This window comes from Nelumbo nucifera, chromosome 4 (genome assembly GCF_055504915.1).
Source record: "Nelumbo nucifera cultivar China Antique chromosome 4, China Antique-T2T, whole genome shotgun sequence".
NCBI lineage: Eukaryota > Viridiplantae > Streptophyta > Magnoliopsida > Proteales > Nelumbonaceae > Nelumbo > Nelumbo nucifera.
In genome coordinates, this window is record NC_142652.1 from 77584683 (window position 1) to 77606851 (window position 22169).

At 38.5% G+C, this 22169-nt stretch overlaps 1 protein-coding gene across 1 annotated transcript in view; it reads left to right on the top strand.

The window, feature by feature from the left end:
* The window catches only part of LOC104605082 (lon protease homolog 1, mitochondrial-like), a 42992-nt gene extending 24190 nt beyond the window's left edge, over positions 1–18802 (top strand). Inside the window, exons 12-20 of the mRNA XM_010269699.3 lie at positions 1060–1184; positions 1835–1965; positions 2072–2176; positions 2387–2500; positions 5685–5852; positions 15297–15398; positions 15527–15784; positions 16715–17233; positions 18193–18802. Of these exons, the coding sequence (XP_010268001.1) occupies positions 1060–1184; positions 1835–1965; positions 2072–2176; positions 2387–2500; positions 5685–5852; positions 15297–15398; positions 15527–15784; positions 16715–17233; positions 18193–18378 (1708 nt within the window). The 3' untranslated portion in view covers positions 18379–18802. The remainder of the gene's footprint in view (positions 1–1059; positions 1185–1834; positions 1966–2071; positions 2177–2386; positions 2501–5684; positions 5853–15296; positions 15399–15526; positions 15785–16714; positions 17234–18192) is intronic.
* Positions 18803–22169: the final 3367 nt, after the last annotated feature.

Here is a 22169-nt window from a genome sequence, read left to right on the forward strand (position 1 = left end):
CTTTTTATCTCGTGTTCATTTGTTACCGATATTTAGGATTGGTGCTTTTCTCTTCTTGGGTGCAGGTGGACTCCACCTGCAAGCTTGGAGAGTTTGTTTGTAGGTGGGACTTTTAGATGGCCAAAGAAGAGTGGAAGAGTAATGTGAAGGTGCACTAGGGCTGCTGTACTATGGACAGTATAGGAAGAAAGAAATGCAAGAGTCTTCAAGGAAGAGGAAAGACACTTGGAAGCTCTTATTGAATGCATTTTAATAAGGGTGATACACTGGATGAAATCTTTGGACCTGTTCTCATCTACAATTTTGGTATTTTAAAAAGGAGTTGGAGGGATGTGGCTTCATCGTCTACAAGGAAAGAAAAAATTATCAAACCCTGGATTCCACCCTTGGAAAACGATATAAAACTTAATTTTGATGGGAGCAGACTCTGTTAGGGGTGAGCATTTGGTTTATTCAGTTAAAAACAAACTGAATAAACCAAAATTTTATAATAATATATTATAACATGTAATATATATTATATATTATAATATGTATTATTATATATCATAATATATATATATATATATCTATATATTATGCAATCAAATGGTTACTAAGGGGAACGACAGTAACTGTTCAATGGGTCCCAAGGGAGGCAAATGGACTAGCAGATTGTTTAGCTAGGCAAAGGGTTGATGGGGAGCAACTGTACTGGGCTCAATTGTAATATCCGTACTCTTTGGGGTAACTCTACCCCTTACAATTCACATTGTACATTCTTGTTTATATTAATGAAATAATTCCTGGTTAATTATCAAAAAATATCGAAATGTATTTCTTAAACCCTTAATGTAAATCTATTTGGACATAAATTTAGGACTTTCTGTTGGGAGATGTTCCACCTAAAAATTAACGTGTGCAAGACTCTTCAAAAGAAAGGACCCAAGATAGAAGTCTGGTGGGACAATATTCAAATATGTTTCTTAAACCTTTAATGTAAATCTGTCAAAAACTTCAATTGCTTTTATGCTTATTGGATGTTGGAGTTGATACTTTGTTAACTAAATGAAAATGCAGTGATGAGAATTTTGATGTCCATCGTGCTCAAACAATACTGGATGAGGATCACTATGGTTTGACTGATGTTAAGGAGCGAATAATGGAATTCATTGCAGTTGGAAAACTTAGAGGAACCTCTCAAGGTTAGTGAGATCCATTTACAGTTTTTCTCTGATAAATTTGACATTTTGACTAGCATCTTTGCTTTAGATTATGTAAAGTTTATATAAAGCAACCATTTCCTAAAAATGTTGTTTCAGAAATGTTTGTCAGACGTGTTGCCATGGAATTAACAGAAAAATGGTTTCTTTACAGTTGTCCAAAATTTACATATATGACGTATTGATAATGCCTTGCCTATGAAAAGGGGGGAAAGGATGGTTCATATTATCATTTACAGCTTTTGCTATATATGAAGCCCATGCTCAGATGCAAGAGTATTGGAACCTGACAGAGATAACCAGTGATGGGGTACCACTTTCAGCTGGGTTGGGATCTGACTATGCTCAGGCCATGACCTTTGAGAAGCCACTCAGACATGCCAGTCTAGATGGGTCTAAGTACTGTAAAAGTTAACTTGACCAAGGACTGGACCTCATTAGACAGGTCAAATGTCAAATTGGGCATTTCTATGCACGTTACTGCATTCATTCCTATGCACCATAAACAAAGATCATTTGGTTCTTCTGATTAATATCTTAAACTTGATCCAGAGCAATGTTAATGTTATTCATTCCCTGTAACTTTGAAAATATTAGCATCTTATTTTTGGAGTTCTGTGTAATAATTGCAGGAAAAATCATTTGCCTGTCTGGGCCTCCTGGAGTGGGTAAAACCAGCATTGGTCGTTCCATTGCACGTGCCTTGAATCGTAAGTTCTATCGGTTTTCTGTAGGAGGATTGGCTGATGTAGCTGAAATTAAGGTACAGTGGAGAACTCTTTGCTAAAGTGATCCATCAATACATAGATCTTTATCATAACAGCAGAAGGATTGTTTTTCTTGCCTTGTTAACTTCTACTACTTTTCAGGGGCATCGTCGAACCTATATAGGTGCCATGCCAGGAAAGATGGTGCAGTGTCTGAAAAATGTTGGAACAGCTAACCCTCTTGTTTTGATAGATGAGATCGACAAGGTATTTTGTGGGTTTTCCATTTTTCTATCTCAGCTGAATGGATCTGTTTCTTTTAGTGCATCTTTTGAATGTGAAGGCAATGAGTTTTTGGGTAAAGCATTTTGTTCGAGTCGTTATGAGTTTTAGTCTCTATTCTGTCTTGTATTCATGGTAGACCTTCTTTTTCTAACCAATTGGCTTTGTCATTAATGAAAATGTTTATTACAACAGTTGGGAAGGGGGCATGCTGGTGATCCTGCAAGTGCATTGTTGGAGCTTCTTGATCCAGAGCAAAATGCAAACTTTCTTGACCACTATCTTGATGTTCCTATAGACTTATCAAAGGTGAGTGACTATCTATGGATTTTACCACAGAAAAGTTTTCTCTTTGACTGGTCATTTGCACTCTTTCTTCCCAAATTATGGTTTTGTTGGTTTTGAGGGTTGAATCCTGTTTGTGCATGTATTTCTGCATGATGTCATATAAATCCTAAACAGGTCTGTTTTACTCTGGATTAAAGAGAAGAAAATAACAGTTAAACAGAATTTGTACAGGGTTTAAGAATTAGAGTTCAAGGATAAATTTAGAGATTTAAAGGTTGGAGGTCAGCTGTGATTTTTAGATGCTACCTAGTTTGTGGCTGGAGTGTGTTTAAACTGTTTTAGAAGCATATTATGTTAGCATGGAAGTTGGAGACCACAAGCTTAATTTCTTTTGTTTCTATTCATTTTCACATTTTACCATATTGCAACATGATTGCCCTACATCTGACCAATAAACAAGTGAAGCTTCAATTTGACTTCACCTTCCAATGGAATCCCAGGCCAGAGGGGTTGGAGTTTTTTTGTCTTCTTCTTCTTGTTGTTTTATTTTAACAGGAATGGAAGCATTTGCTGGGCTTGTAGCGAGCTCCATTGGTGATGTGGACTTGACCAATGGTGAGGTGCTTTCCCTCCTAACAGGAGCTCAAATAGCTAATGGTATTCATTGTACATCCATAGCTATGGAGAAATTAAACTAATGCTACTGGATGGAACAATGGATTGGGTTGAGGGCCATGGAGGCTCTCGATTATCTAACTGAGATCAAGAAAATATTGACACTTCTCAGTGTGCCAATTAAGTAAAAGAATTGAATGTTACTGTTGATGGACCTGCAGATCGGTATTGGTACAACATTTTTGTGTTGCAAAAGTGCAATTCCTTAGTAGCCTTTAAACAGATAAATTTGAAAGCTTGTCCCTGAGTTGCAAGGTGCCAGCCAGCTGGTTGGTAAGGTCTCCTGCTGGTCGTAGCGGAGACTTGGGATCAAGTCCCTCCTGCACCTAGGTTGGGGGATGGGCAACCCCCTGTTGTGTAGCCCTTCAAAAAGAAATAAAAAAAATGCTTTCCCCTGAGTTTGCTAAATAGTTTACTAGCCATATTTCTTCATATTTACTGAAATATCTTATTGATTACTGATGAGAAAAAAAGTTTCTAGCCTCCACAGCATAATCTGAAAGCAATTCTTGACTCTGTAAAAGAGCCATCACCTCTGCATTGGTGGAGTTTGCATCCCTCATTTCTCCCTATCAGTGAAGATCCCATCAGTACTAGCTGGTCCAGGATTTCCAAAAGAATAGCCATGAAATTGTAATTTCACATCCCCCAAGGACTGTAGGGGTGTGTGTTCTGGGGTAATAGAGGATGAGGAATAGATTCTAGGGTCTCCAAAAAAATCTCTTTTGTAAATAATTTTGACAGATACTTAGAAAAGACTGCTTTGTTCACCTAAAAAAAATATATGACCATGTTGTTCCTCCCACACTCTCTGCATAAGTGCTGATGATAGCTTTTCAATTCATATACCCATGAGACAGGCTCAAGCAGCTTTTATTGACAGAAACATCTATCCTCTACGTGTAGCCACTCGTTCAACATCCAATTGTCTTCCTGTACAGTATCCACTGGAGTCTTTAATCCAAGTATTTCATTGTTATGGAGTGGCAAAAAAGCAAAGCTAAAACATGTGCAACAAGAAGTTGTACACAGGGATTTACAAAACATTGCCCAAGCAGTCCTATACCCCCCAGGCCTGGCTTTACAAAAAGATATTCTCATGTTCAAAAAAAGAGTTGTAATTCCTATCCTTGAACAATTTGTTTACAGAAAGCCAAGACATCATTTTTCCCACTATTCTCAGAAACACAGAGTTTAAAATTATTTAGTTGGTTTTTTAAGGTGGCATGCTTTTGCTTTTTGAAGCATGGCTATTCTAAAGTATCAAAATAATTCAGGTAGTAGATCATATATGCATATGTAATATTCATATATAACTGAATTGGCAATCTATTGCCAACTTTTGTGGCATTAATTCCACTCTTTTTTTTTGGACAAGTAATGCCTAGTTTTGTAGAGTGCCAACTAGACAGCTAACATCCATTCCTCCCAAAGGTAGAGATCAGGTTGAATCAAATTGTGTTGGCCTAGATTTCTTCACATTTTCCCTTTAAAGAAATAATTTCTATGATCAATTCCATCAATTCTTTGTAACTTGATGTAAGGTACATAACATTGTTGTACCAAAAATCATTGCCAATCCAGCCATTTTATTTTTTATTTTTTTGATAATCAATCCAGCCTTTTTATGTTTGCAACCAAAGATTTTATATTGAATATTGTATATCATATTTGTTGCAAAAGCTTTATTAATATGAGATTGCATCATTATTTGAATGTATCTTTCTTTTTTTTTATATCTTTTGAAGGGCTACACAACGGGGGGTAGCCCATCCCCCAACCCATAACCGACCCCCCCCCCCCCCCCAATCCAGGTGCAGGTGGGATTCGATCCCAAGTCTCGCTACAACCAGTAGGAGACCTTACCAACCAGCTGGTTGGCACCTTGCGAACATTTCTTTCTTTTTGGTCAATTAGTTAGCCCCTAGGAACCATCTAGTCACCACATAGCCTAGGCTAGTCATTGCATCACCAAATTGACTCTCCGTTGCTTTCATCATAAGTTTCTCTTACTTCCAACTAATAGTTAGTATATCTTCCAAGTTGTAACTAAAAGTACTTAAACTCAATTTCAAGTTCTTTTTTCTTGTGTGTGTGGGAGTGATGCGTGGAGCAAGGATGCTATTCTGAATTACTTTTTTTGTTAGGTTGGGATTTATAGTATAAGCCTGATTTACATGTGTAATTGTATTGTATGCTTTTACTGAAAAAAGTGTATTGTAGGTTTTTGAATCATTTTGTTTCATATAACATGTACACATTTTGGATCTGGATGCAAGTCAAGTACCTGACTTGAGGAATTTACACAGCATTGGGCTCGGGCCTATGGGCTGGGCCCAATCAAATTTTGGGAAATAGTCAACCGCAGCCCGCCCAAGTTGCAGCCAGATTTTAGATAAATTGACTTTAACATGTACACCATAATTTATTATAGTATGGTATAACATTTTGTACATAATTACAATTAGTCAAATGTGCTTACAGATGAAGTATCTAACCTTCACATCCTTTTCTGGTATTTTCTTTGTAGGTTCTGTTTGTCTGCACAGCAAATGTAGTAGAAATGATACCCAATCCTCTCTTGGACAGAATGGAGATCATTGCCATTGCTGGCTATATAACTGATGAGAAGATGCACATTGCCAGGGATTATTTGGAAAAGACAACTAGGGAAGCTTGTGGCATCAAACCTGAACAAGTATAAACCACTAGCTACTTTTTCTTGAACCGATTTCTTTCCTCCTGATCTATTTATTTCAAATTAAAATGGATGGGAATGCAAATTTTACCTTCATTTTGGCTCTTACGCTATTTGGTTCAACATTATTTTATTTGTATAGCAGGTAAAAGTAAAATAATACTTATGGAACCACGATTTTACTTTGTTTCTAAGTGATTTTGGGAAAAATTTTTATGCTCACTCTAGAACAGGTGTTTCCCACACATTAGGGCTCACATATTGGTGGGCTTACAAATGATGCCAACATATGAGGCCCACAAAGGGGACCCATTTTCCAATTATGTTTTTATTTGTCTGAGAAGTAAATATGTCCTCTAAATCTGATATAAAGAACTTGGTTGAAGTAGAAAGGAATGAGAGAGAAAGAGGAATACAGCAGAATAGAAGAAGAAGATGGAGAAGAAGAAGAGGAAGAAGAAGAGAGTTCGACAATCTCCTCTCTCCCTTCACTAATTCTTTTATTAATCTTCATTAACTAGGTTAATTACAAGTCTGCCCTTAAGTGGGTGGCAGCTAATCAAGAACGTAAAAGAACTTATAAAAGAGGTTAACAGGCCCATTAACACACAAAATAAATAACATACTACTTCTTAAACATAAAAACAAATACTAGGGCCCATTCAGCCTAGTCTCTCTACACTCCCCCTCAAGCTAAGCATAGATGTCAATCATGCCCAACTTGCTTATATAGTGTGTTAGCTTCCCTTTTGGAACACCTTTGGTCAAAACATCAGCCAACTACTCTTCTGAAGAGATAAATGGCAAGAAAACTTCCCCTAAAGCAATTCTCTCCTGTATAAAATGGCTATCAACCTCTATGTGCTTAGTTCTGTCATGTTGAACAGGACTATGTGCAATGTTGATAGTTGCCCGGTTGTCACAGTAGAGCATCATTGGCTTTTCATAGTCAATACCCAACTCTTTCAAAAGTGATCTCAGCCACATTAATTCTGACACTCCATGTGCCATTGCCCTATACTCTGCTTTAGTTGAGGATCTAGCTACTACAAACTGTTCCTTACTCCATGAGACAATGTTCCCTGTCACCAAAGCACAATATCCTGAGGTGGATCTCCTATCATCAATACATCCAGTCTAGTCAGCATTAGTATATGCCTCCAGCTTCGTGTGTCCATGCTTGGCAAATAGAATACCTTTCCCTGGAGTGCCTTTCAAGTAACACAAAACTCTTTCTGTAGCTACTTAAATGTATATCTATGGGAGAATGCATAAAGGAAATATCTGGCCGAGTCATGTAGAGATATAACAACTTCCCTAGCAGTCTCTGAAACACTCCCCTATCAGACAACAGTTCACCATCAGCAACAAAGAGCTTATGATTGAGGTCTATAGGGGTGGAAGCCAGTTTAGCACCAAGTTTACCAGTCTCGGCAAGGAGGTCAAGACATACTTGCATTGAGAAATGAAGATACCATCCTTAGATCTAGCAACTTCAATTCCCAAGAAATATCTAAGATCCCCCAAATCCTTGATATCAAATTTAGAGTTAAAAAATCTTTTGAGCTTAACCACTTCCTGGGTGTCATTATCTGTAACCACAATGTCATCAACATAAACAATTAGAATAGTCGCCAAACAGTTACTTCTTTTCATAAACAAAGTATGGTCAAATTGAGTTTGTGCGTAACCAAAAGAGACAAGGGTAGCTCTGAATCTCTCAAACCAGGCTCGAGGAGATTGTTTGAGACCATAAATGGATTTTTGTAGTTTACACACCTTCCCTTCATTTTCTTTTCATACATCCCCGTAGGCAAAGACATATAAACCTTTTCATGTTCAAAATTAGTAGCTAGAGACAACAAAACTCGAATTGAAGTCATCTTAGCCACAAGAGCAAAAGTCTCAAGGTAATCAACACCATACATCTAAGTGTAGACATTAGCAACCAATCTAGCCTTAAATCTCTCAACAGTGCTATCGGAATGATACTTAATAGTGAACACCCATTTACAACCTATTGGTTCCTTCCCTTCAGGCAAATCCACAATATCCTAGGTGTGGTTCTTATGCAAAGCATCTAGTTCAATCATCATAGCATCCCTTCATTCAAGTTTGGACAGGGCTTCTGGTACAGACCTGGGAATCACATGGGTAGAAACAAAGGCAAGAAAAGAGTAATAGGTAGGGGATAGAAGGCTATAGGGCAGGTGTTTAGAGATACAATGTGTTGTACACTTCCACTTGCCTTTGCGAAGGGCAATAGGAAGATCAAGGTTTGGGAAGGTAGCAGAAGGGTTAGATGAAGGCTGACCTGTTACCTCAAAAGTGATGGGAGGTACCAGAGGCTCTGTTGAAGGAGTGGAAATAACTTGCCCATGCATGAATCTTTGTCTTTGGTACCACCTTTGGATGATGGGATGTGAGGGAAAACTAGGAGGATGAGCTGGAGGAGTAGGAACATGAGAGGTAGACCTAGTTGAAGGAGAGGCAACAGAGGAAGATCGATCAATAAAAGACTAAAAGAAGAAGACAGTGGTTTGTGGAGGTATAACAATGAGAGGAAAAAATTCAAATGGCTGAGTAGGGATGTGGTAATGCAATATAGCTGGGTGAAAAGGACTGCTAACTTAGTTGCTGATGGGTTAGCCAAGCAAAGGGTGAATAGGGAATCTATATTTTGGGCTAATTTTTAACTTTCCTCCAATGTACTCTGTTGATGGGGAGTTAAGACATTTTACCTCCCCCCTCTTGTTGTAATTAAAGTTTCACATAGTTTCACATCATTAATAAAGTTTCTTGTTACTGATCAAAAAAATAGAAGACTCAAAGGGAACTAGAAGAGGAACAGCTGGGGACATAGCAAATGCCTCCTCAGAATGCTCCTCCTCAAGAGAAACACCAAAGAAAGGAGTAGACTTAGCAAATGTGACATCCCTAGAGATAAAACGGGTGCCATGAACTGGATCAAAACAACAATATCCCTTTTGTGTGGAAGCATATCCTAAGAAGACACACTTATGTGCCTTAGGCTCACATTTGTCTCTGATGAATATGAACATGTACATAGCAAGTGCACCCAAAAACTCAGAGAGGAAGAGAAAAGAAATCCTCATCCGGAAAGAGAAGGCTAAATGGGGTTTTGAAACCCAAAACCCGAGAAGGCATATGGTTAATCAAATATTTGGCAGTAAGAACAACATCCCCTCAAAATTTAATAGGAACATGTGATGCAAACAGGAGGCATCTAGCAACCTCAATGACATGGCAGTTCTTCCTTTCTGCCACTCCATTTTGTTGTGGAGTGTGGGAACAAGAACTCTGATGAATAACGCTATAGGTATAAAAGTATGATGAAAGGTTCTTCTCAAAATATTCCTTAGCATTATCAGAGCGGAATATTTTGATCCGGGTGTTAAGCTGAGTAAGAATAAGTTCATGAAATTTTTGCACAATGGTTGGTACTTCATCTTGGGATTTCATGAGGTAAATCCAAGTATAATGAGAATAATCATTAATAAAGAGGATAAAATACTTGTAACCCCCCATAGTAAGCAAATGATATGGCCCCCACACATCAGAGCACACAATATGAAAAGGAGAAATAGATATTTTATTGCTTACTGAATAAGAATGTCTACAATGTTTTGCAAGTTCACATGACTCGCAATGAAGACTCGATGAAGACATTCTCTTAAACATATTGGGAAACAAATGGCTCAAAGCAGAAAAAGGTAAATGACCAAACCGTAAATGACATAACACGACTCTATCAAAAGACTCTGACAAAACAGATTCCAAGGCTACTCCATTAGGTGGTCCAAGACTCCTATCGGCCTCAGCATGAGGCATGTTCAAACGTTCTTTGGGGGGACCGGTGACATAGCCCCACGTCTGCCGCGGAGGAGAAGGAAGAGAGTAATTTCCCTCAGGATCGTCGTCGTGGCCGGCGAAGAAACGTCTGATACATACATCGTCACCCCCGGATATTACTGGTTCCTTGCCTCTCCGCAAAGGGCCAGTCTCTGACTGAGTAGAGGCTGAAGGACTAACGGTGTTCGTCTCCGAAGCAGAGGCAGAGACGACGAGAAGGGTAGTCGAAGAAGGAACGGGTAGACTCACTTCTGGTGGTTCGAAATAAAAATTCTTCCTTTCCGGACAATCTAGCTCCGGAGCGGCTGGAAAAATCGGGCCCAGAGGCCCAGGCAAAGTAATCTGCTCATCCTTTAGTTTTATATGGCCAAGGCCAGGGATGTCTTGACCCGCACGAAACATCTCGACCACTTCTTCATGCGTCTTGCCCGCAAGCAGACTTGCGACGTGCTCACGCCATCGCTCTTTGGACGTCCGGGTATGGATTGCTGGAGTGAAGGGCTTGGCGCGAGCCAGAGTGCGCTTCGAGACCATCTGTATCTCAGGAAAAACTACGTTAAGGGGCTTTCCCGAGTCTCATCAATCTCAATGTCTATGGGTCCACAGCCCGATTGAATAGCGAGATCTCGGATGGAGAGCAGAAGTTCCCTATCCTGCCGCGCCTGTTCTTCAGGAGTGAAAGGGGTTGGCATTTCGGGTTCCTCTTCCGGCTCGCACCTGCCCTTCCTTTTCTTCTCTTTGCTCTGCTTTTCTTTGAAGCCCGGTGGATGAAATCGCTTATCCTCGACTCAAATCCAATGCCGAATCTCGGAATGTACTTTTCGGGAATCAAATACTCGATCCTGCCTTGTTGGTTCACCCCCAAGCGCCTTTCCAGGGGTGGAACCTCATGTTTGCCATCATCCTCAGCTTTGGTGGCAACTCGTCTTCTCTCGGATTTGGGTTCCAGCCTCCCGGAATGCAGTTCACGGTCTCAAACTGATACAATAAGAATCTCAGCTCCGACTCTACATGCTGCACTTCCAGCGTTTCCTGTCCCTCTGGTATTTCCACTTGATCGTCGGGCAATATGGTGACCAATTGGTCGCCGATGATGAATTTCAATCTTGAAGGCCTTCGTGTACTTTTTTCTAATATCTGCCTTCCCGAGACCAAGGGCCTTAACTGTGTTCAACGTGCAGACATTCAATCCGGACCCGTTGTCGATCAAAACGGCGGGTACCCTCAAACCACGGCAGTCTACCGCAATATATAAAGCATTAGTGTGCCCTGTTCCTTTTGGCGGGATCTCATCATCTGAAAATGGTTTGACCCGCGGGGCCATGATCTGCCCGACTATCTTTGCTAGATTTTCTGGAGTGATGTCGACCTTGACATGCGCCTTCTTAAGTACTTCTAACATCTGATTCTGGTGATGCTCTGATGTCAACAGCAGCTCTAGAATAGAAATCTGTGCCGGCCCAACTGCTCCATCAAATTGTACTCGGACTTCTTTAAAGCCTTGTGAAAGGCTTCTCTGTCTTCTCCTACTTTCTCCTTGTCTCCTGAACCTCTCAAATTTTCCGGCTTGAACACCCTGCCAAACCTTGTCATGTTGCCAATCTCGGTGCACTCTTTTGTCTCTCCCTCTTCATCGGTACGGCCTGTTTCACATAGTTCCAAGGTACCTTCGACACATTCGTCAACCGAGTCTAAGCAGAAAATCATCAAGAAAGAACAAGATTAAAGAAATATTTAAACAAACCGAGTGGATCGGCCGATCAGCGAGTCGACTCGCTGAGTTTTATAACAATGGTAAGTAACAACTATTGCGTTGATTTGTGCATTATACGAGCAATGCTATTTACTTGCGCAACACGTGCCTTCCACTAGTATAAGGACATTTTCATGGATATGACATTTTTCATGGTTGAAATAGAATTAAGGAACAGGGGGCCAAGCGGGCAATACGTAAGGGAAAAGAGTTCACAAGATGTGATCTAGTGGATCACCTTGGCCTGAAAAATCATGAACCACCTCCAACCTTCTACTCTCTAGGTGATAGCAAATGATCTTCTGAAGCGACCTGAGAAACACGACTTGCGGATTCATAGGATTGAATGATAGAAGAAGGAGAGGGAGAACGTAGGATCCCATGATGTCCGGGTACTACGGATTCTAGCAAATATATTCCATTTGCCTCATGGCCACTCCTAATTGTCCTTTGAGATTTTAGGTCCTGAAAAACACAATGGGTAGGATTATGCTACAATTCATGGATTTAGTCAAGCTACTAACAGATAAAAGGTTGGTATTAAGCTTGGGGACATGAAGAACAGAGGATAAGACAAGGGCGTTAGAGGCCTTGATATCCCCTTTGCTAGAGATGGGAGTAAGAGACCCATTAGCAAGGGATATCTTCTCTCTACCAGAGAGGAGCTAATATGAACAAAAGAGGTTAGATAAACTGGTCATATGGTCTGATGTACTAGAATCAATAATCCAAGGGATTTTTTGATTGCCTGAAAAGTAGCATTTGCAGAAGTACAAGTACCTGAGTGGGCAAATGCGGATGATGAGGTGTTGCTAGAAGGGTTGGATGCTGAGATAGTGGTTTCCAAGTGATTCAGTAACCTCCCATACTTTTCAAACTCTGCCTTTACTGCTGCCAGCTGCTTTGTAGATGATTTTTCTTCACTTTCCTTATTCTCTCCTTCAGGCACTATGGCAATATTAGCATTCTTAGGCTTTCCATTCTGACCATTCTTCTTGAAATTGTTGTTATTGTTGTTATCTTGAAACCTGTCAAGGAGAAGATTTGGATGAAGTTTCCAACAGGTGTCCTTAGTATGGATTGGTTTCTTATAGTATTCACATATCACTTCTTTCTTCTCAGTCGGACCCTTTGACTTTATTCCAGCATGTGCAAAGTGTTCTGTAGGTGGACCCAGTAACTATACCTGTTGCCTGCTCTCCTCACCGCTTTCCATAGCATACGCCTGAGCAAGAGTGACCTCATCCTTGGCTAGAATATTCTGCCTAGTAATGTCGAACTCAAGGTTGAGTCTTGTAAGAAACTCAAAGACTCTGTTTCGTTCCACTAGTTTCCTAAAAGTCTCTGCATCCTTAGTACTCTCCCATACCACTGTCTCCATAACATCAATTTCTTGCCATAGTGACTTAAACATGGTGTAGTAAATCGCTACACTTTTCTCCCCCTGTCTCAAACTGTTCACATCACTCTTTAACTTATAGGCTCTAGCAACATTTAACTTCTATGAATATGTTTCTGTAACATTGTCCCAAATCTCCTTGGTTGAAAACATCCAGAGGTAGTACTTATATGGGGCTGCATAGAGCTGACCAACCATCCGATCATTGTGTAGTTCTCTTGTATATGGGGCTGCATAGAGCTGACCAACCATCTGATCATTGTGTAGTTCTCTTGCATCCATTTCTCATATGAAAGGTCTGTTTCTGCGGGTTTCACCTTACTGCCTATGAGATACCCCAGTTTACCTCTAGTGCAGACATAAATCCATATAGGTTGTGCCCAAGCTAGATAATTGGTTCCATATAGCTTAATTGTGGTCACTCCAATCAAAAGGGAATCTACCGGACCAACCCCGGGTACTGGCATCTACTTCAATTCACTTCCAGATTGCTCCATTGATCAAATGAAAATAGAAAATCTAGTTTTTTAGTCTTTGTAAACCTAACTGAGGTCAGTACAATAGTCGGAGACTTGAAAACTAGGGTTTCACTGCACTTGGTTGTCGGGGAGGAAGAGAGAAGAGATAGCCACTCCTACCAGAGCTTCCTAACCTCCTTCAAGTCTCAACTGCACACTTCTAGGGATCAAAATACACCTCCCAAGCCTTGAGTGCCACACCCAAATCTTCTCCTTGGCCTATAACTTGAAAGCTGTCTAGTCAGCTAGGGTTTTGGGTAGAAAAAATACAACTTCATTTCTTGGCAACTTTCGACCAGATTCCAACTCTCCAAACCCTCTACCAACTAGGCAAATGGTCCTCTGATTTATTAGGAACTTATCTCTCCATACACTCTCCTAATTGAAGGGTGTATGGGAAAAGAGAAAAGGGAAAAACAAGAAAGGGAAAACTTGCTTTGATACCAAGAAGAAAATCTGTTCTCTAAATCTGATATTTGATTAAAGTAGAAAAGAATGAGAGAGAAAGAGGAATACAGCAGAATAGAAGAAGAAGAGGAAGAAGAAGCAAGTTTGATAATCTCCTCTCTCCCCTCGCTAATTCTTTTATTAATCTTCATTAAATAGCTTAATTACAAGTCTGCCCTTAAGTGGGTGGCCAGCTAAGCAAGAACTTAAAAGAACTTACAAAAGAGGTTAACAGGTCCATAAAGATAGGCCCATTAACATACAAAATAAATAACATACTACTTAAACATAAAAACAGATACTAGGGCCCATCTGGCTGAGTCTCTCTACAGTCTGCTAACAGAGATGAATGAGAAATGGACAAAAACTGAAACATGGTTACACTCACTAAATTTTACTCTGTTACTACAAAACAAATGGTGTTTTTCTTTCAGTTTCTTTTCTTTGTCTTTTAATCATGGATTAAACCTATGACTGCATGGGAACAATGTAGAGTGTTCCATCCTATAGAGTTGCAGATTCAACTGGATGACTTGAATTTCTTGTTGAATTAGTATGTTTTTGATTGAATGTTCCTCAACTTTACTGGATTTTTTTTGAAGATAAATAAAGAAAGAAATTTTATTGCTAAAAGAAAAAGCAGTACAACATAACTAGGTGACAAGATGTCACCCCACCAGATTAAGGTAATGCAAGACCACAAAAAAGCAAAAACAACATTTCCAGGAATCAAAACAGAAATCAGCATTCCTTAATGAATTCAGAGAAGTCCAAAAATCAGCTCCAAAGTCTTTTTTCCACAGTCCTTGAAACTCTGGAAGCACTAGCGCCCAACCAATAGCTGTTGAACTAATAACAGCTACCATCTCTTGCATGCTTTTCTTTTTCTCCTAGAAGATTCTTCTATTTCTTTCTTTCCATATTTCCCAGCATACAGCAAACTAGCAAAGGGAATACAGGTCCATAAGATCTTAACTTTTACACAACCTTGGATTCTTGGCCAACAACTAAAAATTTCAGCCGGATCTGCCAAAGAGCTCCTGTCCACCTTGAATAACTTGAAGAAATAGGACCAAACTGGATATGAAAGGCTGCAATGAAGTAAAATGTGAACACATCTTCCTCACCAGCTCAACTTGACTGGATTTAGCCAAAATCATATAGCTTTGTGGGTATAATTTAGTATAGGAAAAATACTCATTTCTTTATAAAACATAGAACTGTCTGAAAAATCAACATGCAATGCCTTATTCCACTTTAGTAAATTATATCCATCTTATTAAGTTCTTGGCTTTGAATTTTTCAATTTTGTCCTCAAATTTATACCTGGGTAAGCTTAGACTTGTGCTGCTCAACTTGCAACTTGTAAATCCAAAAAAGTTGTAATGTTCTTCCACTAATGTTTATACTTTTTCAAAACAAGATCTGAATTTCAAGTAATAATTTGTCACCAGGTTGAAGTGACTGATGCAGCTCTTCTTGCTCTGGTAGAAAATTATTGCCGAGAAGCAGGAGTTAGGAATTTGCAGAAACACATTGAGAAGATATACAGGAAGGTTAGCTCAAATATTAATTTCTTTATTGCAAACTTGGAGTGACTACAGTAATGTGAAGAGGATAATTTAGGGTGGGGGGTGTTCTCCAACATGAATGATTCTATTTTCATGCTTTAAATGCCTGACAGATTGCTCTACAACTTGTGCGGAAAGAAGTAACAAATGAATCATCTCCAGCCATTGGAGTCAAACTTGAACCAGAAGAAAACAAAGAAAAGTCTGCTGAAGAATGCAATGGGACTTTGGCAAGGAAGATTGAGATTGTTGCTGAACCAGAGGAAGGTGGGGATCAAGAGCAGGCTAGTGCTATTGAATCTGATCAAATGCAGATGGATCTCCCAGTGGTTGAAATCCCACAAGAAGATATTTTATTGGTTGATTCAAAGGTATTGCAGAACACAATATGTATTATAATGGGATTGACAAAAAAATGTTGTAGAAATGCCTATATGTTGAACTGACTTGCATCAAGTTGTGGTTTTTGTAAATAAAATCATCTCGGGGCATACAACTTTGTGCATGATGGAACATCTAAAGATGGCAAAGCATAGAAGTTGATTTTGCATGACCATTTTCTTCATTCTCTTTATTTTTTCTAGTGCAATAATTCTCAGGTTTGGCATAACATTGAACCTACATCATCCAATGTTTTTCTTCTATTTTTTGACAGATAGTTGCAATTTTATTAATTAAAAAACACAGGATACATATGACAAACTCCCCACAAAGAGGCGCGAGGTGCAGCCTCTAAACTATATCATATAGCTTACAAGTGAGCCCAAAATAGTTGATTCCTATGTACCGCTTGTTTGGCTGGAAAATCTGCCAACCCATTTACCGATCTTCTTTCCCATTGAACTGTGACTGAAATATTTGATGTTAACCACTTAATCTTCTCAACACCCCCCTTTAGGACCAGCTGCAATCTCCGTCTCTTTTGGCCATCTAATACCAGTTTAGAGTCGCCTTCAATAATTAAGTGTTCCACTGCCAATTCTTTCACAACCTCTGCTCCTTGTAGTACAGCTTGGACTTCTGCATTAACTGAATCTCCACCCCAACAGGACCAGAAAATAAAGCTACAATCTGGCCCTTGGCATTTTTGAAAACTCCCCCAATCCCATGTTTTTCTTCTTTAAAAAAGTCACATTATTAAAAGGAGTCTTTTACCTATATTTTCCAAAACTGACAGTACTTTTCTGGTCCCTAGAAGCAGATGCTTGTCAATTTATGGGAACCATTGGTCAATGCAATTTTTTTCCTACCATCGTATACAATTTCATGTATTCATACTTTTGTTTTTGTCTCATTTGCAGGAACATGTAGAAACAGATCAGCTCCAGGAAACTGAAGCAAGTAAGACCATTGAGAAAGTGCTGGTCGATGTGTCGAACTTGTCTGATTTTGTTGGAAAACCTGTTTTTCATGCTGAACGCATCTATGATCAGACGCCAGTTGGAGTTGTGATGGGCCTTGCATGGACTGCAATGGGTGGTTCAACCTTGTATGTAGAAACCACCCAGGTTGAACAAGGAGAAGGGAAAGGAGCACTCCACCTCACTGGACAACTTGGAGATGTCATGAAGGAGAGTGCCCAGATAGCACACACAGTTTCCAGAGCAATATTACTTGAGAAAGATCCAAATAACCACTTCTTTGCTAATACAAAGCTCCATCTCCATGTGCCTGCTGGAGCTACCCCAAAGGATGGCCCAAGTGCTGGTTGCACCATGATCACATCAATGCTGTCCTTAGCAATGAAGAAGCCTGTAAAGAAGGACCTAGCAATGACTGGGGAAGTAACACTGACAGGGAGGGTCCTTCCAATTGGTGGTGTAAGTAAAACTAAGCTAAACTGAAATCTGACCTCTGTCCCAAGTCCCAACTGCTTCAATTGCTTTTTTAAATCTTGCAGTTTCAGGGGTTTTATAAGATGGGGAAATAGCTTTTCTATTAGTAAGATGAGAAAATAGTTTCAAAAAAATTTGTTGAATGCCAGAATCTAGTTCTTTCTTCTCTGATTATATGTGAGAAAGGTCGTTCTAATGGTTTTCCATGGGATTTTGAATTTTATAATTTCTGAAGATATTTTTTTTGAAAAAAATATGCACATATATTTTACTTTCTTTGACATTCTTTGCAAAGGGAAAGTTGAGATTCTATGGAAAGAACTTGAACCCACCCATCCCCACCCCCTAAAAAAGTTCATTATCAGTGGTTATCTTGAAAATTTCCCACAAATCCTGCAAGTGGACCAAACCCCACAAGTTTTATTGCCCAATCACGATCATGGGGACCCTTCTTTTTTTTGTTTTGTTTTGTTTCATCAGAACCTCTACTATAGTACTTCTGAAATATCTTAGACCATATTTTACTTAGCTACAATTTTCAATGTGGGTTGCGTCCATCTTGAGTAGATAGCAAACCAAATTCTTTATCATGTTATTTGTCATCCTTATAGAAGACAGACTCGAGCACTATTTCTGTGAGTAGTCCTTTCTTTGTCCTTGGGCAATAGTTAACCATTATTTTTTTTTCCTTTCGTGGTTCTCAACTTAGGCCATGTAAAACCCCAGATATTGGTATTTAATTTAAATGGTTTCACTACTTTCAATACTGAGTAACAAGGCTTGACCAGTCATGGAATCCAAAGATAGACAAGCTGTTATTATGCATTTGAAGTTTTTTTTCCTCTCTGGTAGCTATATACCCCAAATTTCCACCTTAATGTTGTCACCATGTCCTTTCTGGTAAGATTATGACAAAGAAAAGATATCTCTGATTTGGCAAACAGGTCAAAGAGAAGACAATTGCTGCTAGGAGGAGTGGCGTGAAGACTGTCATATTCCCTTCAGCTAACAGAAGGGACTTTGATGAGCTTGCATCCAATGTAAAAGAGGGCATTGAAGTTCACTTTGTAGATGACTACAGTCAGATTTTTGAGTTAGCTTTTGGTGGTGATCAGGGTACGGAAAAATGAACTATGGTGCTTAACTACGTCTTCAACTACCTACCCTTCCGGATCCCAAGAAGGAAAAACGTCATAGCATTGAGTCCTAGCCATCAACAATTTTGTAGGTTTGGATCTTCTAATAAAGAGATTCTGAGAAGCAGGTAGGGTTGAGCAAGAATTTTATTAGGTTCACAGTTGGCCATTATTTATTCAGTTCTGAAGTTCAGGTAAGTTATTTTTTTATTATCTGGATTAAAGTAAGATCCACCATCATTTATTTATAATATTACCTGCCTGTGTAAAAATCTCATCATATAGTTTTAAGCGTGTAACAGTTCTAACATTATTTTTGAGGTTGAATCAGGTTTTGTTGTCTTTTCTTTTTAACTTTCTGTGTGGAACGATTCTATAGCTAATTTGTTTTGTTCTGATGTAAAAATTGGATTTTATGGCATCTAGATTTATGGGTTAGCTTGGTATAGGCAAAGTTATTAGTCATGGATTGACCTACTTAATAATGGTGAGCCGTAAAAGGAGCCAGTCCAGATAATGGTCTATTGTTGACTTTGTTGCTTTAATCTGGTTAATTGATTTTCCTTGCATCCCACGGTTTCCACCTGCCAACAACAGGTTAAGCGAACCCATTCTTGCTTTTGCCTCGTGTCATATGAAAGATTTTTCACTGGTCAAGCTCATGTCCTATTGTGCGTGAAAAATAGCAATTTATTTGGGATCCGTCTCAAGGTGGAGCTCTATTCGTGTGTCTTGCAAAGATTAAGGTAAAAGTAGCACATTTCAGTTGAAGGGCTGCTATTAGTTCCTCAGGGGCTGTTTAATCGAGTTCGGATGTGCTGAACAACAAATAGAGCTAGGGGTGGAAGTTTGGTGGGTTGGGTTTGGGTTGATCTTCAACCCATCTGATCTGCCAGGTCGTAAATGACCCATATAAATAAAATTGAATAGGTTGGATTCGATCCATACTCACCTTGACCAATCTAACCTGCCCAGCCCATTCTTGTAATAACTTCATATGAAGATTAGACTGGGTGACCCAATCTGGTTCTGACAATTGAAAACGTTTGAAAACACAATGCTTTCCAGGAATTCACAAATTCTCTCGCAATTAGTTTGATAACCAATTAAGTTTCTGTAAAATATTTTCATATTTATTTATATCTAATTCAAATACCATATATTATATATGGTTAGTACTTGTGCACATGTACATATAATGTGTTCTTACACTAGTTCATTGGGTTGGGTCAGGGTTGAGGGATTTTAGGTAGGGTTAGGGTTAGGGTCCACTATGTTGGCTTGAAGGTTGGGTTGGGGGTTTATAGTTTAGGGTTGGCTAGGGTTGACATCAACCCAACCTAACTCGGCCCGACTTGTACCTCTACTATGGTTTTGAAAATCGGATTGGAAATGGAACCACTTTGACTATTGGTTCCCAGACCAATTGGTCTAGTCGTTTGGTCCAGTTTGGTTTTCAAAACCATGACCCCTACTATATATAATTGTATAATAATATCCAAGGTTTTAAATTTTGCAACGTATCAGCCCGTATTGGTCGATGCTATCATTTTGAAAGAGTTTCGATACACAGAACATGTATAATTAGATGGTTTTGTATTTTTTCGTCTGTATCGACCTCCCAAAATGGGTTGATACAAATTATGTATCAGTCGAATTTAATTTCCCTCACTTTTTTAAATTTAAATTTAATTTATCTCTTCTCTCTCTCTCTCATTAATATAAGTTTTAATTAAGCCTTAAAGTTTGAGACAATCACTAAATGCTAATATTATTTATATTTGAGTTACCTTTATGTCATTAAATGTTATTTGAGTCAAATAGCTTTTTTAAAATTGCAAATCGAAGGTAACAAGTTTTGAAGCCAAGCCATTTACTTACAACAATTAATTAACAATTATGCCAACCTTAATTGCTTATTAAAACAACATGTTTTTTTATACTTAAAGTAATATTTATTGCCTTGGTGGATGTTTTCCAACAAATGCTAAAATTTGATTATTAATATTTATATATTAATAAGGTGAATACAAATTATATTTATTTATTAAAAATTAAGGTGTATATTAACTTGTATACATAATAAATATTATCTAAATCTATATATAATACATATTAACTAATACATGACTTCAAAAAAATATTAACTAATAAATATTAGTATATATATACACATACATTTTAGTTCTTCTATTATTTTTCAATGGTTACTAATTATGTCATGATACTTTAAATCATTGAATAATGGTTTTTATGTTTAAATAAATTAGTTATAATCACATAAAACTCATTTTTATTATTGTTCATATTTTTTAAAGATTTTTTTTTTTGGATTTTCTAGTGTATCCATGTGTATCTTGATTTTTTGCTTGTATCTATGCGTTTCCAAAGCATATCTCGATACATCTCCTAAAATTATCTTTCCGATACACCTTCTGTTTCTAATACTTTAAACCTTGATAATATCTATAAAAGGGGGGGGGGGGGGGGGCAGCCTAGTGGATGAGGCTCCCACGAATGTTGGGTATAAGGAGGGATATGTATGTGTGTGAAACTTAGGTTTTAATCGAATTAGATGGGTTTAAATCCACATCTAATATGATTATTAATGAAATGTAATTTTAACATTCAAGTCTAGGATAACTGGATTGTGAATCGGATATTGGACTTTTGGAGTTTATTGACAGCCCTAATCATTAGCAGTAAGACAACCCTTATCATTAGTAGTAATCTGATGGGTGCCCATAATCAAGCCCAACCCAATTCATTTAAATTGTCCCAACAGGTGATTTAACCCAATTCCTTTATGCGTAGCATTCTAAAAATATCCAATTTTTTAGATATTTTGCATGGAGTATCTTCACCCACAAAGAATTTGGGTGTTTATAGAAGCGCCAACACAATTTCATAAGTAAGAGATCTATTTCTCTTAGTCAAATCAACCAAACCTAATCCTCCATTATCCTTAGATTTGAGCATGCTCAAGTGCTCAACCATGATTTAAGATATCACCCCTTCTCTCTTTCCAGCTTTCCCCACCAAAAGTCACGACTTAGGGGGCGTTCTTTTTTAAGATTTTGAGAGGGGGAAGTTGGTCAATGGGATTTTGGTTCCCATTGACTAAGAATCTCATATTCTCTTTTCATATTTATGTGGGGACTAAGGAAAGTTTATTTTCTTAGGTATCACTTATCCGGGTATGATACTCATTCCCTATGTGGGTAAATAACTTTTTTCACCTAGAGGGAAAATTGCCAACACTTGAACGGGACAAAAATGCCCCTTTTAATAATGGATTTTTATGGTTAAATGGTCATTGCATTATTTACCTGGGAAATAAAAGAACATGGGTAAATGCACTTACCTGGGTAAATAACTTACCGAAAAGTGACCGAGGCCTTAGAGAATTTATATCACTAGCTACCTGCTTTGGCACCAGGCACATCTACAAATGATACATCGACACAACTTTAAGTGATGATTTGATAAGCACTGTATGGGTAGTTTGCAATAGTGTGTTAGACTGCTACCCTTTCAGCTTGGTTTTGATCTTGTCCACGAGAAATTTCCCGTCAATTGTAGAGGACTTAGTATAGAACATGAGGCCTCCCAAGTAAACGTTGTGTTTTCCTTGAGGGGGCATTCTTTTTTTGGATTTTGAGAGGGGGAAAGTTGGTCAATGGGATTTTGGTTCCCATTGACCAAGAATCCCATGTTCTTTTTTCAGATTTATGTGGGGACCAGGTAAAGTTTATTTTCTTGGTGGGTAAATAACTTTCCCACCT